Source organism: Hemitrygon akajei, chromosome 30, assembly GCF_048418815.1.
Source record: "Hemitrygon akajei chromosome 30, sHemAka1.3, whole genome shotgun sequence".
In the NCBI taxonomy this organism is placed as follows: Eukaryota; Metazoa; Chordata; class Chondrichthyes; order Myliobatiformes; family Dasyatidae; genus Hemitrygon; species Hemitrygon akajei.
This window is the reverse complement of record NC_133153.1, coordinates 13227798-13244264: the sequence shown is the minus strand read 5'-3', so window position 1 is coordinate 13244264 and position 16467 is coordinate 13227798. Positions and strand designations below refer to the sequence as shown.

General features: G+C 39.1%; 1 protein-coding gene across 2 annotated transcripts in view; it reads left to right on the top strand.

Annotated features, from left to right (window-relative positions):
- Positions 1-16467, top strand: part of efl1 (elongation factor like GTPase 1) — a 280941-nt gene that overhangs the window by 189316 nt on the left and 75158 nt on the right. For both annotated transcript variants that reach the window (XM_073033003.1, XM_073033004.1), the window contains one exon: positions 15209-15340. In XM_073033003.1, the coding sequence (XP_072889104.1) occupies positions 15209-15340 (132 nt within the window). The remainder of the gene's footprint in view (positions 1-15208; positions 15341-16467) is intronic.

The window sequence follows — 16467 nt, the reverse complement described above, 5'->3', positions numbered from 1 at the left end:
TATCTTGGGATTACAGTCACAAGGAAGTTTAAAGATCTCTTTCGTGAAAATTTTGCCAACCTTGCATATACTATAAAACAGAGTCTGGTACAATGGTCACCTCTATCTATGTCTTTGGTAGGTCGTATTAATGTTGTTAAAATGTATGTTCTTCCTAAACTTTTATACTTATTTCAATCAATCCCAAATTTTATTCCTAAATCTTTTTTTGATTCCTTAGACTCTATTATTTTGTCATATCTGTGGAAGAATAAGTGCTCTAGAATTAATGAAGTCTATTTCCAAAAACCTAAAAAAGAGGGTGGCATGGCTTTACCTAACTTTCGTTTATATTACTGGGCAGCCAATATATGTTGTGCTACCTTTTGGTCTTTTTTCCATGGCCAACCCGAGTGCCCTAATTGGGTGGCAATGGAGTTGAGCTCCACTAAAGAACTATCTATCTCTACACTTCTTGGCTATGTACTCCCTAGTAGTTTGTCCAGATTAATAGTTAATCCTCTTGTTAGACACACTTTGCATATTTGGGCTCAGTTTAGGAAATTCTATGGTTTCCATGGTTTTTCCGTTTCCAGCCCTGTCGTACATAATCACCTTTTTCTACCCACTACGTATGACTCAGCATTCCATGATTGGTATAGGAAGGGCATTAGACATTTTGAAGATCTTTTTATTGATAATCGCTTCGCTTCTTTCCAACAGCTCTCTGCTAAATTCAATCTGCCCAATGCTCATTTTTTTAGATATCTCCAAATTAGACACTTTATTGTTCCTTTAATTCCTAACTTCCCTGAAATGCCTGAGAAAAATGTTATGGACTTTTTCCTTTCCATTAATCCACTAGGTAAAGGTTTAATATCAAGTATTCAAGATAAATTAGCAGCCTTACGACGTGCCCCTGTGGATAAAATTAAAATGGCATGGGAGCAGGATTTAAATATCTCCTTATCTGATGAGACTTGGGACTCGATTCTCAAATCGGTTAATACAACCTCTCTTTGTGCTCGCCATTGCCTCTTACAGTTTAAGATTGTTCATAGAGCCCATATGTCTAAATCTAAACTATCTCGATTTTACCCTAACATCAGTCCGCTTTGTGAGAAATGCAAAAGGGGCAAGACCTCTCTCATTCATATGTACTGGTTTTGTCCTAGCTTGGAGAAATTTTGGAAAGATGTCTTTATAACGTTATCGTATATTCTGAATCACCACCTAGAACCAAACCCTTTAATTGCTCTGTTCGGTTTCTGGGGTGAGACAGATTTACGTCTGATTTTGTCTAAGTGTTGAATATTATCATTTGCCTCTCTCCTGGCTAGACGTTTAATCCTTCTTAGATGGAGAGATGTTGCCCCACCCACGCATGCTCAATGGCTTAATGATATTATGGCCTGCTTGGACCTTGAAAAAATTCATTATTCAATTCTTAATTCAGACTTAAAGTTCCATAAGGTCTGGGGACCTTTTATTGAGTACTTTCATAACCTTCCTCCTAACTAAGGTTTTTTTTTCGGTCCCTTGCTTTCAGCTCCTTTTTCTTTTGGTAGTAGGCATTAATATCTTCTGTTGCTAAGTGTATTCACAGTTTGGGGGTTTGATTGTCCTGATTTATATTCTCTATATTGTGTTGTGGGTGGTCTGGAGTTTCCTTTTTTTGTTTTGTGTTGTGGGGCTTGGGGAGGACACTAATTTTACTTGTCTTCAATTTGGGTGCTTTTTCAATTATCTTTCTCTGTATCAGATTGTTATTGTATGCTTATTTTTTGCACTGTATCGATGTCCTTCATTTTGATTTGGGTTTTTTTTATCTGTAGTTATGTAGAAAACGTATAAAAAAACTAATTAAAAAATCGGGAAGACATCGAGCCAAAATCGATTTGGAGAAAAAAAAATTGGCACATACATGCATGTGCACACAACTGCCCACACAAAGCTTCACGGTCATGGTAGTCTTTCTCGGGGTAAACGCACATATAAAACGGGTGTCTTTTTTTCGTAAAAGCGAAAATCCTCTTTGGTTAGCGAAAACGGGTACTAATGTAGGTCTTTCATAACAGCGAGCTGCAGTGAAGCGAACGTTCGAAAAACAGGGGCCACCTGTATGCGTCTTTTTTAGCCAGGGCTGCTTGCTTGCCACTCTTCCATAAATATACTTTTTGTGCAAGGCCTTATAGATTGTGGAGCCATGAACTTCACCAGCATTTGCAGCCACTGATATCTGCAGCTCACCCAGAGTGACTGTTGATGTCACTGTAGTCTCTCTTACAAGTGACATTCTTCTCTGATGACTAAGTTTAGAGGGGCCGCCTGACCGAGGCAGTGTTGTTGTGGTTTCATACTTTTCTCACTTTTTCTTAATAGACTGCACCGAGCTCTGAGGTATATTCAGTGCCTTTGAGATAGTCTTGTACCCTTCCCCAGATTTGTGTTTTTCTATTATCATTTTCCTGACTTGTCTTGGATGCTCTTTTGTCTTCATTGTAGTTTGGTCTGTTGAAAATCTACCATACTGTTTAACCTTACAGAGAGAAGGGTATTTATTCAGGTGAATCTTCAATTTTCTACATCAACACATTGGGTGATTTGGTTAAGTAACATACAGTATTGCACCTAGGGAAAGGTAGTGTAGAAGGGGGTGAACATTTTTTCAGCTTCACAATTTTGGTTTTTAATTTTTAGTAAATTGTTGACAGGGTTGGGATTTTTTCTTTTGATTTGGCACGATGCACAATGTTTTGTAGATTAGATCAAAAATATCAATTTAGAAAATGAAGGATATTAAAATGTAAATAGTTGCGGTGCTGAATACTTTTTCAAGGCACTGTATGTTAGGCAAATGCCAAACGTGTATCATGGGTGGACAGAAGAGGATATTTTCTAATTTTATTGTAGACTTGGCTCAGTGCCAGCACTCTTCTGAGTCAGAAGGTCATCGGCTCAACCTCCACTTCATGATATGATATTGACTTCTCTGATGTGATAAACTGTTAGATAGTGTGTAATTTCAGAACAGTACAAAATTCAAGTGACATGCAGTTTTGCCCCTCAGGTTTTTACTTTTTACCAGGTGTAATACAAGATTTATTTCACACTATGCACAACAGATTTAAGCTAATTTTGGTAAATTTTGAGCCTTTTGCTGAAGGAGTGAGCCTAAATTCTAAATTGGCTAAATAGCGAAATATAATTGATTATTGGTTTTTAATTGTTGCTGTGTAATTTTACATCCAATATTCATTTGTTTGTTGAAGGCAGCCACCATTCTAGTAACCTATTTAAAGCACAAGATAGATACTTCATTGATCCCAAAGGAAATTGTAGTAGAAGAGAAGTAAGAGAGAATAAAGTTAGCTTAAAAAATAAGATATACAAGATTTATAAGTCAAAGATGACAAGATTTTCAAGTTCACACTGATAATGGTCGTGGAAGAATTACCATAATATTATGCAGTAATGGGTGCATATTCACGCCATCCAGATAAGAAGTGATGGTAGTATTGCACAGGCTGTCCACGTTATCAGTTAAACTGAGGGACTATTAGTTAAATTGAAACATGGTTGTATTTTATTTTTAAACTAAGTATTGATGAAAATGAATTTATTTGCATATTCTGCTTCCTTTCTGCAGTGTCAAGCAATACTTACTGTTGGTTTGGGTTACTTATCTAGTGGATGCACCAGGTCACATTGAGCTGGAAACATAAAACTTATATGAGGAAGTCTTGTAAGCAAAGCCTGTGCAGGAATAGAATCTCAGAATAATTATTGATCAATTCATTGAGTCTTTCCAGTTAATGTAAATCTGTTTTTAGCAGTTTTGAGCATACCATTAATCTCAACATGTAGCCATTTATTTCCCACCACATCTTCATGCCTAACCAAGAAATTTCTCTTGCTATTTTGTCTATCTTCCTTTCAGTTAGTCCTGACGAAGGTTCTCGGCCCGAAACGTCGACAGTGCTTCTCCCTATAGATGCTGCCTAGCCTGCTGTGTTCTACCAGCATTTTGTGTGTGTTGTTTGAATTTCCAGCATCTGCAGATTTCCTCGTCTTTGCTCTTTAAGTTCTACTTGCTGCTTTTTTTTGAAGTTCTTGATTCCTTCTTGGCTGCAGAAATGTTAAGTTCTCTGAAGTAACTAGTGTGATGGTGTGTTGATTGGGACCTCTTGACATTTTTATTTCTTTCCCTGATTCTGGGGCAGAGGAGTCCAACTGTTACAGCTTTACTGCTTCTTAAGTAAGTTAACCCAGCAAAGACTGAGTTTAGACTTGGAAAAACTCAGAACTCAGTAAAGCTAATCTACTCGTGGCTTCAATTTTAAATAACTTATTGACAAGAAAGACATTTAAAGATTTATAAGCAACTGTAGAGAAGTTGTTTTGAAATATAGGTTAAAGACCTCTTAATAATACTGACCTTATATCTGAAGTCCCTGGCTAAATCTCTGATGAAATCAATGGAAAACACAGGTCCAAATGTGGTTAGAATGCTGTGCCTACACAACAAATAGAAAAAGTGTGATGATCCAAAGTATGTCTATGGCAAACGCATCCCATACCATGGAACACTTCACATAAACAGTCAAATAAAATTGATTGCAAGAGATACCTCACTTGATATCTCACTTGATGTTATGGGCTTGATTGGCAGGTCAGATCTTCTTGACTTGGTGGGTCAAGTGGAAAAGCAGATAACAGGAAATAAATTCGATGAAATAAATGGCAGAATTGTAGAGTGTATTTTAAAATTCATAGTTAAGCATATTTTGGCTCTTGTGAGGCTAATATTGATATATTGTCACTGCTGATGTTTTCACAGTGGTATTTTAAACAAGTAGATAAATCCCCAGGACCTGACAGGGTATTCCCTCGGACCTTGAGGGAAACTAGTGTTGAAATTGCAGGGGTCCTGGCAGAAATATTTAAAATGTCGATATCCACAGGTCAGGTGCCGGAGGATTGGAGGATAGCTCATGTAGTTCTGTTGTTTACAAAAGGCTCAAAAAGTAATCCGGGAAATTATAGGCCGGTAAGTTTGATATCGGTAGTAGGTAAATTATTGGAAGGAATACTAAGAGATAGGATCTACAAGTATTTGGATAGACAGGGACTTATTAGAAACAGTCAGCATGGCTTTGTGCGTGGTAGGTCATGTTTAACCAATCTATTAGAGTTTTTCGAGGAAGTTACCAGGAAAGTGGATGAAAGGCAGGCAGTGAATGTTGTATACATGGACTTCAGTAAGGCCTTTGACAAGGTCCCTCATGGGAGGTTAATTAGGAAGATTTAGTTGCTAGGTATACATGGAGAGGTAGTAAATTGGATTAGACATTGGCTCAATGGAAGAAGCCAGAGAGTGGTAGTGGAGGATTGCTTCTCTGAGTGGAGGCCTGTGACTAGTGGTGGGCCACAGGGCTCAGTGCTGGGTCCATTGTTATTTGTCATCTATATCGATCTGGATGAAAATGTGGCAAATTGGATCAGCAAATTTGCTGATGATACAAAGATTGGAGGTGTAGTAGACAGTGAGGAAGGTTTTCAAAGCTTGCAGAGGGATTTGGACCAGTTGGAGGAATGGGCAGAAAAATGGCAGATGGAGTTTAATGCGGACAAGTGTGAGGTATTGTACTTCGGAAGGTCAAACCAAGGTAGAACATACAAAGTAAATGGTAGGACACTGAGGAGTGCAGTAGAACAGAGGGATCTGGGAGTACAGATACATAATTCCCTAAAAGTGGCATCACAAGTAGATAGGGTTATAAAGAGGGCTTTTGGTACATTGGCCTTTCTAAATCAAAGTATTGAGTATAAGAGTTGGAATGTAATGGTGAGGTTGTATAAGACATTGGTGAGACCGAATTTGGAGTATTGTATACAGTTTTGGTCACTTAATTACAGGAAGGATATTGATAAGATTGAAAGAGTGCAGAGAAGGTTTACAAGGATGTTGCTGGGACTTGAGAAACTGAGTTACAGAGAAAGGTTGAATAGGTTAGGACTTTATTCCCTGAAGCATAGGAGAATGAGGGGTGATTTGATAGAGGTATATAAAATTATGATGGGTATAGATAGAGTGAATGCAAGCAGGCTTTTTCCACTGAGGCCAGGGGAGAAAAAAACCAGAGGTCATGGGTGAAGGGGGAAAAGTTTAAAGGGAACGTTGGTGGGGGGGGCTTCTTCACGCAGAGAGTGGTGGGAGTGTGGAATGAGCTGCCAGGTGAAGTGGTGAATGTGGGCTCACTTTTGACATTTAAGAAAAACTTGGACGGGTATATGGATGAGAGCGGTTTGGAGGGATATGGTCCAGGTGCAGGTCAGTGGGACGAGGTAGAAAAATGGTTCAGCACAGCCAAAAAGGGCCAAAAGGCCTGTTTCTGTGCTGTAATGTTCTATGGTTCTAAGTGTGAGCTGGAAAGAAAAACATTAGTTGACCTTGGGGATAGGAAACTACCTAAACCCCCTCTATGGTTTGAAGGCTAATGGCGTAAGTGCTGAGATAGTTTGTCTTGAATCATTTCTTGCACACCTCTTTACAGGGTTGTAATTAAAAAGAGGCCAAAGAGCTAGGAAAACTTGCAGTCAGCTTGGTTTTTGACCATAAGACATAGGAGCAGAATTAGACCATTCAGTCGATTGAGTCTGCTCTGCTATTTATTTTCTCTCTCAACACCATTCTCCTGTCTTTGCCCATAACCTTTGATGCCCTTAATAATTAAAAACCTATCAACTTGTTGGTCTCCATTGCCATCTGTGGCAATGAATTCCACAGATTCACCAGCATTCGGCTAAATAAGCTCCTCCTCATCTCTGTTCTAAAGGGATGTTCTTGTATTCTGAGGCTGTACCACTTTCTCACTATTGGAAACAGCCTCTCCATGTCCATAATATCTGGGCCTTTCAGTCTACTTTATGTTTCAGTGAGAATCCTCCCCCCACCCCCCCATTATTCTTATAAACTTCAGTGAGTACAGGTCCAGAACTATTAAATGTTCCTCTTATGTTAATCCTTTCATTCCCAGGATCATTCTTGTCAACCTCCTCCGGACCCCTTCCAGTGCCCGTATATCCTTCCTCAGATAAGTACTGCTCTCAATACTCTAAGCACAGTCTGACCAATGCATTATAAAGTCTCACCATTGCATCCAGTTGTATTCTAGTCCTCTTGCAATGAATAGTAACATTGCATTTGCCTTCATTTCCACCAACTAAGCGTGCAACTTAATCTTAAGGGAATCCTGCATAAGAACTCCGAAGTCCCTTTGCACCTCAGATTTCTGAACCTATCACCTATCTCCATCTATCGTCCACAAATTTGGCCACAAAGCTATCAATTCAGTCGTCCAAACCATTGCCATATTATTTGAAAAGGAGCGGTCCCAACTCTGACCCCTGTGGAACACCACTTTATACAGACTTTATTATTATGTTGGATTCTAGAACTGTAAATACAGTTTTATTCCAAATTGATAACCTGTTTAATACCTGTCAATGAGTTAGTAATGCCTTCACCAGCTATCGGGGCTTTGTGTTGTAGTATTGAAGAATAGCCCTCTGTGTACAGGAGGCATCGATAAGAACTCTTGGATCACTTGTTGCTTTCCCAACTTGCCATATCAGGCTAGTTTCAAACAGTCAGTGGCTACTTTATTTGGTTCCTGCTGTACCTAACAAAAGTGACCACTGAGTGTACGTCTGTGGTCATCTGCTGCTATAACCTATACACTTCAAGGTTTGACGTGTTGTATGTTCAGAGATGCTCTTCTGCACAACACTGTTGTAACACGTGGTTATTTGGGTTCCTTTTATCTTCCTGTCTGCTTGAACCAGTCTGGTCATTTTCCTCTGACCTCTCGAGGCATATTTGCCCCAGAACTGCCACTCGTGTTTTTTTTTTTGTTGTTTGCACCCTTCTGTAGAGCAGGGGTTCTCAAACTTTTTTATGCCATGGGCCTATACCTTTAGGCAAGGAGTTCAAGAACCCCTGCTATAAACAGTAGTGCATGAAAGTCTCAGGAGTTCTGCTCTTTCTGTGATATTCCAACCACCCTGTCTGACACCAGCAATCATTCCACAGTCAAATTCATTTAGATCACATTTCTTCCTCATTCTGATGTTTGTTCTGAACAAAGCTGAACCTCTTGACCATGTCTGCGTGTTTTTATACATTCAGTTGCTGCCACATAATTGGCTGGTTAGATATTTCATTAATATGAAGAATCTCAGCTGGAAACAAGAAGGCGTACAGGAGCAAGATATGCCAACTAGTGGAGTGGTGTCGCATCAACAACCTGGCACTCAACATTAGCAAGACAAAAGAGCTGATTGTAGACTTCAGGAAGGGTAAGACGAGAAACACATACTAATCTTCATAGAGGGATCAGAAGTGAAGAGAGTAAGCTGTTTCAAGTTCTTGGGTGTCAAGATCTCTGAGGGGACCTAACCTGGTCTCAACGTATCGATGCAGCTATAAAGAAGGCAAAACAACGACTGTACTTAATTAGGAGTTTGAAGAGATTTGGTATGTCAACAAATACACTCAAAAACTTCTATTGATGTACCGTGGACAGCATTCTGACAGGCTGCTTGGGTGGCTACTGCACAGGACCGAAAGTCGGCTCCATCTTGGGTACTAGCCTACATAGTACCCAGGACTTCTTCAAGGAGTGGTGTCTCATAAAGGCAGCGTCCATTATTAAGAACCCCCAGCACCCAGGCATGCTCTTAAATCATTGTTACCATCAGGTAGGAGGTACAGAAGCCTGAAGGCAGACATTCAGCGATTCAGGAACAGCTTCTTCCTCTCCGCATTCCATTTCCTAAGTGGAAATTGAACCCGTGAACACTACCTCACTTTTTCAGATATTTATGTTTTTGCACAATTTTTAATCTGTTCAATATATGTATACCATAATTCATTTTTTTCTTCCATATTATTTATTGCATTGAATTGCTGCTGCAAAGTTAACAAATTTCACAACACGTGCCAGTGATAATAAACCTGCTTATGATTCTGATGAACAGGTGTACCTAATAGAGTTGCCACTGAGTGCAGATCTTTTACCAACTTCTCCAACTTAACCATAATCGGAAGTTTGGGTTCTACCCACAGGGATCTCCATTGCCCTCTTTTGCCTACCTTTACTGGTAATGCTCCTGTTTCGTTTAAAAAATTTGTCTTGTTTATTCAGATGTCTAATGTTTCCTTTCAGTTTTGTCCTTGCTGATCATCATGCTGACTTTTGCCTCTTCATTTGTACACCCTTAAAAGCTGTCTCTGTGATTACTGCTGGTCTGTACTAAGACATGTATAAAGGAAGAAAATGAAAGAACAGTGGTCTGAACATTACCTTGGATACTTTATCCACTGGATCTGAGTTCCTTTGGCTACATTTTGGCGCATCTTTTAATGCGTCTGCAGTATTTGCTGTACCAAATATTGTTATTTTCCTTAATATCTGTATTTCCTATTTATCTTGTTAATATAGTGGGATCAAAGTTTTTTCCCCTCTCTCTTGAGTTTACTTTGCCTGGCTATTGTTACCGCTTGTTGGGCTGCCCCTTGTTGTTGAATGTGACTTACTGCCACTGCAGTTCTATGGGTTTTGAGGTGGCTCCAGATTTAGCCACAACTGGTGTTGGGGGAGCTTGACAAGTGGGTAAGTTATATGAGAGGTACTATACACTTTTGACGGGCTTCTATCTGCTTCAAATAAAGATGCTTGAGATGCTCAGACCTTCTCAAAATTTCCTCTTCTTCAAGCCAAGAGTCCCGTGAGTTGGTGAAGGTGTTACATTTTTTTTTCTCAAAATAGATTTGGAATGTCCTTGAAGAGCTTCCTTTGTCCTGATAATGACTTGCCATGATGGAGTTTGGACTAGAGTGCCTGGTTTAGTGTCAAATATGCAAACAATGTGGCCCACCCATCAAAGCTGGTTGAGCGTTATCAAATCTTCAATGCTAGTTTTGTTAGCCAAGGAGCAGCTAAAGCTGGTCCACCTATCCTGGGTTTGTTTGCATTTTCAGAGTCATCGTTGATGGTAACCATCCAGAGTTTAGAGGTTCCTACTCAATCCACAGGAATATCACTGTTCATGTCGCATTAGACCCACATACAATAAAGTCTGTTTATGACACTAGACGACAAATTATTTTGAAACTGTTGCATCTTTAGATTTTTGCTTGAAGCTGAACACAAAAATAATTTCAGACTACATGTATCACGTAGGAATTTGGAGAAACAAGAAACTAAATGTTTTTCAATATAATGCTTTTAATTGCATAACAGTGCTGATGCTTTGTAGTTTTTAACTGAGGTGAAAATGTTTTTTTGATGATTTTCATTTGTACTCTGTCTGAGAATTCTCGCATATGTGTTCAACAATAATCAGCAAGCATTGATGGATTCCAGTTGCCCTGATACCATTTCTCTATGACGGCAATGTTCTGGTGAAACCTTTCACCATGCTCATCACTGACAGTGCCCAGGTTTGCAAGGAAAAAGTCTAAATGGGAATACAGAAAATGAATGTTCAGTGACATGTTGTAGTTCATGGTTTTGTATGTTTAAAGCATATTGTCAACCAGTTTCACGTAGTTTGGTGTGCTGTGGTTGCCAAAAAAAATTCGAACAACATCCTTGGATGCCTTCCATGTGATTTTCTCTGGTCCTACCAGAAATTCTTCAGGTTGCTTATCATTGATGACCTGTTTGATTTGTGGTTCAAAAATGCCTTTCTTAATCTTGGCATCAGTTATTTTGACTTGAATTACGAATTGAAATAACAAATATTGATGATTTTTAAACAAATAATGTTGATAGGGAAAATTCATGGTGATTTTCACGATCAGCAGCCTAAAATCCATAAGATACACCCAGAAGTATTCAGGAAGCATAATCTTTGTTGATCAGTGTGATCACCCCTTCCCTGGCAGTACAATTATAATTCCTCTAATTTTGGCACCATGTTTCGACCATCTGGGTTCTGCCTCTGTGTTTCTCCTTAGGGATTATGAATAATGTCCCTGGGTAGGATGCAAGTGGTTACATGTCAGGAATCTCCATTTTCATCCCAAGATGGAGTATGCTGTGGCTTTCCAAATTGCCATCACACGCTCAATAATGAAAGGGTAACTTTTTCCCTTTTTTCATTTCTTTTCATATTTTGTAACCAGTGGTGAATAACTTATATTTTACAGTCAGGTATTTTTGCCTGGAAATTGAATTTATTAATGTCAGTGTTTAATATGTAAATCATCCTCAGGTTTTTTTTCTAATACCCACAGTGTGACTAGTTCTCACCATGGTTTCTTCCTTTGCCAGTAAAAATTGTAGCTTTTTTGTGCAGCTTATAACATTCATTAATCACTAACCAAATAACAAAAGGATACATTTTGCTACCTTGTTGCACTTACATCTTTTTTAATAAAAAACTATTAACATCAGGAAACACATACAAAATGCTGGAGGAAACTTGGCAGGCCAGGCAGCATCTATGGAAAAGAGTACAGTTGACATTTTGGGCCGAAACCTTTCAGCAGGACCACTGAAAGATCTCAACCCAAAACGTTGACTGTACCTACTCTTTTTCATAGACGCTGTTTTGCCTTCTCAGTTCCTCCAGCAGTTTGTGTGTGTTGCTTGGATTTCCAGCATCTGCGGATTTTCTTTTGTGTGCATTGATACCAGGAAACCAGATGGGAAACCAGAACTTGCTACTTAACCAGCCTCCAAGGTATAGAACCTGCTTAAACTAAGAGGGAGTGCTTGTGTTCTGTTTAAACTAACAGGGAGTGCTACTCTCTGCTGAGCTCTTCATTCATTTGGGTGTATCAGTGTTGGTACACTGTTATTGCAATGCCTGATCACACAATGTGGTGGTGGGGGTGTGGGCGTTGCTCAGTGTGAGGGGCAAAGACATGTCTATCTGTGAAGAGATTCCATGCTGCAGCATCATCTCAGGCACCACATCCTCCCTGGTTCTGTATGATGATGAGTGTATTTGCAATCTCAGGTTTTTCAAGTTTGTCATTGCAGAGATACAGGACACAAGCCATTAGCACTGCTCTTGTGTCCTCTTCATATGGATAAACTTAATTTTAATCCTTAACCCTTTTACTACAAGAACTCTCCATGCTGTTGTAGCTAATGCCTGAAATGTATCCAGATTATTTTCCCCACTGCATTGGAGCGTACAGCCAGGCACTATAAAACTGAGTTCATAGATGTTGATTTCAGTGACATCCGGGTGGAATTCTATGCACTGGGGTTTGCCAACATGACTAGGTCCCACAGGTGCTTACTGCACTCATGCCCATGAGTGCTCCCATTAATTATCCAGTTCTCTTATAATAGGAAAAGTTTCCACTCCCTCGGTTCAGGAGTTGATGAATCATGAGCAGTTGGTGAAATGAAGTCAGTTGTACGGCACTCAGTCTGCACTAACCATCAACCACCCATTTACATTAATTTCATTAAATCCTCGAAGCTCTATGATTTGCAACTCAGAGTTTTGAAGATGGTGGCATTAAGACCAGCGGGTGTTTTGCTGTAATCTTCCAACGTTCTATAGGTTCTGTGTTTGTTCCTGTGGACTAGAATGTCGTAATTTAAGAATAGAGGGAGAGAGAAGACCAAAAAGAATTGATAGCAGTGAATGCTGAAAATTGTAATGAAGGATGTAGTAAGAGAACGCCTTGGAAAAAAATAATAGGATTGCGTGGAGTCAACATGTAATTATGAATGTAAAATCACATTAACTAATCTGTTTTAATTCTGAGATGCAGCTTGACACCCAGTGCATGTGGTGTATTTAGATTTTCAGAAATAAGGTCCTGCAAAGAGCACATGAATTGGATAGAATGTACTGATGACTGAGAATAGATTATCGGACAATAATTAAAGAGTGAAAATAAAGATATCATTCTTAGGTTGGCAGGCTGTATTAGGTGCAATACCACAGGAATCAGTTCATGGGTCCCAGTTCTTCAGTCTCTGTCAATGATTTAGTTGAAATGACATACAGAGCTCCAAAAATTCGCTGTTAGACTATTATGCAAATTACAATACTTTGACATTTCTCTCACCAGAGCTCAGAATTGCACTCCCATTCCCTCATTGTCAACTGGTTCCCACACTTCCTTTCAACTCACTTGGGTCCCAGTTCTATGCCCACCATTTCTATTTCCCCCATTTCTTGAAACTTACTGACCTTGTTTTCCGGCTCCCTTTAAACTTACCCGAGTTCAATGGAAAATTTATTGTGTATATAATATCTTATAAAAAAGTGAATTGAAAATGTTTTGGTATATTAACAGGTAAAAACATCGGATTGTCTAGAAAATCATTTTGCACCACTGGTTTCAAGCCTACCAAAGTAACGGAGTGTTATTGTCCTGCTCACCCAACCTGAAACTTCTCACAATCAGGTGTTGTCCATTTTATCTGCCACTGGAGATCATAGCGATCAACTTGATAGTGGTGTACATCCCACCTCAGGATAGTATAAAACAGACTCTAGATGAACTGAGCAACATAATAAACAGAATTGAAAGAGCAGATCCTGATGCCTTCCCCATCAGCACTATCTCACTACTTTTTTCATTTCTGTTTTTGCACTATTTATTTAACTATTTAGTGTGTGTGTGTATACACACACACTTTAACACTTTAATTCATGTTTTTATTATTATGTATTGCATTGTACTGCTGCAACAAGGACAACAAACTTCAAGACAGAGTATGCCAGTGATATTAAACCTGCTTCTGATTGTATTTCCAAGTTTGCTGAAACTCTAAGCTAGGTGGGAGCGTGAGCATGGATGAGAATGTAAGGACACTTAGGAATGTGGACAAATTCAAGTGTATCGAGTGATGCATTTGGGACTAGGGCAGTACATTCACCATGAACAACAGTCCTCCAGACAATGTTGTTGAACAAACAGGCTGAGGAATACAAGTACATATTTCCTTGAAAGCAGCAATGCATTTAGGAAGGCTGGTGCAGAAGATATATGTTACAGTTGCCTTTATTGATCAGTGCATTGAGTACAGGGTTTGGTACGTTGTTGCAGTGGTAAGGCGATATTGCACTTGAGGAAAGCGGGGATTAATCTAGAGAGGGTGCAGAAAAGATTCACAAGGATGTTGCTGGGGTTGGAAGGCTTGAGTTATAAGGAGAGACTGTAAACTGAATCTGTTTTCCCTGGGGGTTGGGGTAAGAGGCTGAGAGGTGACCTTATGGAGATTTTTAAAATCATGAGTGGCGTAGATAAAGGTCAATGGTCAGAATCATTAGTCCCATATTAGGGAAGTCTATAATAGTGGGCATATGTTTAAGATGAGAAGGGTTCCTCACAAAGGCTGGTGATTAATCGGAATGAGAAAGTGATAAAATGGATACAGTTACAATGTTTGAAAGACATTTGGACTTGTATATGGATAGGAAAGGCTTGGATGGATTTGGGGCAAGTGCAGGCAAATGGGACTAGCTCAGGTTAGCAACTTAGTCGATGTGGACAAGTTGAGCCAGTCTGTTTCTAAGCTGTATGACTCCAAATGAGTTGGTAAGTAAATGACAGATGGATGGTTTTCCACTTTGCTGAACATAACAGAAAAGTGAAGTATTTGTTAAATGCCAAGAAATTGAGTGGTTTCTTTGCGCAGAAGGACCAAACTGCTGAAAAACAAGGTGCTGAAAGCCAACGTACAGGCATATGAATGAGAGGAAATAGACATATTATCTTTCATTTGAACACAGAAGTAAAGGCTTCAACCCATTTAGAGCATGTGTGAGACCAAACCTTGATTATTTTGACAGTTTGTCTCAGCCAAAGAAAGCATGCACTTTCCATAGAGGGAGGAGTCTAGGACAAGTTGGCCATTCGAAGCAGTGATGGGAGACATATCATCACTCAGAAACTGGTGAATCTTTGGAATTCGGTACTCCAGGGAGCCTTGAAGGCTCAGTCATTCTCCGATGGATACATTTCTGAACATTAAGGGATTCTCTTTGGGGTGATTGCTTGAAAAAAGCACAAAGTCTGAAGATCAGACTTTGAGTGGTGGAGCATGCTTGAAGGGGGTACTCCTGTTTTAATTTCTGAGGTTGAGTCAGTCAACTGCAAGGAAATATTTGTTACTCCAATAATCAGATTACGCTGCACAACTATTCATGTTTAACTCCTTTGCTTTTTATTTTCCAACATTAGGTATTGGTGGCTTAGAAGATCACGTATTAAAATCTGCCACGTTGTCAACTTCTCCTTTATGTCCACCTTTTACACCTTTGAACTTTGAAGCAACCCCCATTGTACGAGTAGCTGTGGAGCCCAAACATCCATGTATGTGGGTAACATTCTCTATTTGTTTCTAGTATACATGCTATTTACTCAGATTGGTTAATACATAATTCTGGAGTTCATCCTGCCATGGCATAGATTGTACCAAGCTCATTTTATTCATTATTCCTGTATTTGCTGATCTGTATTAGATTTATAGTCCAACAGTGATATGAATTTTAAAACATGGTTGAAGCATTTCTGAATTATAGATTCATTCTGTCCTTCATTTCCAATATTTATAGATTTTTATCTCATGCAAGTCTCAAATTTTCATGATTTCACTGCTGGAGACAATCTCAACAGCTACCCTAGCTCCTAACATGATACTTATTCCAAAGCCTCCATATCTTTGTCTTTCTCTCCTTTTTAATATGTGTCTTTAAACCTCTCTTTTGGCAATACTTTGGTTATTCATCCTGAATTCTCACAGAATTTTTTTGTCAAAATAGCTTTTGAACACTCTGCTGTGAAGTGATTTGAGGTGCATTTGATTAATTATAACTGATTCTGTAAAAAAAAATTAACCCTATACAGACAAACAAAAGCACCAATGCCCAGTGTCCATTTACCTTGAAAGATTCAACAAATCCAACAGCAGAAGAATTTGCACAGAAAATTGACCTGGTCCCATGTCATGCTTTACTCCTCATGAGCTTAAACTTTCTTAAATTTACTTTGCCATCAAGTTGAAATGCAGCTTGGCATTATCAATCAGATTGTGGCATGCAAAGATATTTCTCTCATTTTAACAGTAATGGAGAGGAAAATATCCTGGTTCATCTTGACTTCCCATTGCATTTGTATTGCAATATGTTCATCCAAAAAGGCATTTGATCTGGGGAAAAGTGAAATACCAGGTTAAAAATTCTGGAAAAAAAACCTGTAGAGTTCCACTGTGTTCTCCTTAGAAGTTGAAACTAGGTAATCACACCACCTCTGGTATTTCTTTAGATATGACACAAAGTTCTTTGAGCATTGCCTGAGAATTAAGTAACTATTTTTCTGAGTTACACTTGTCATTGAACAATCTCAGCCTCTCTCTGAGCTGCACCTGGCTTCTATGCCTACTTACCTCTTCTCTCAGTCCCTGACTCCCACAATGATACCAACATCCAATCCCTACATAC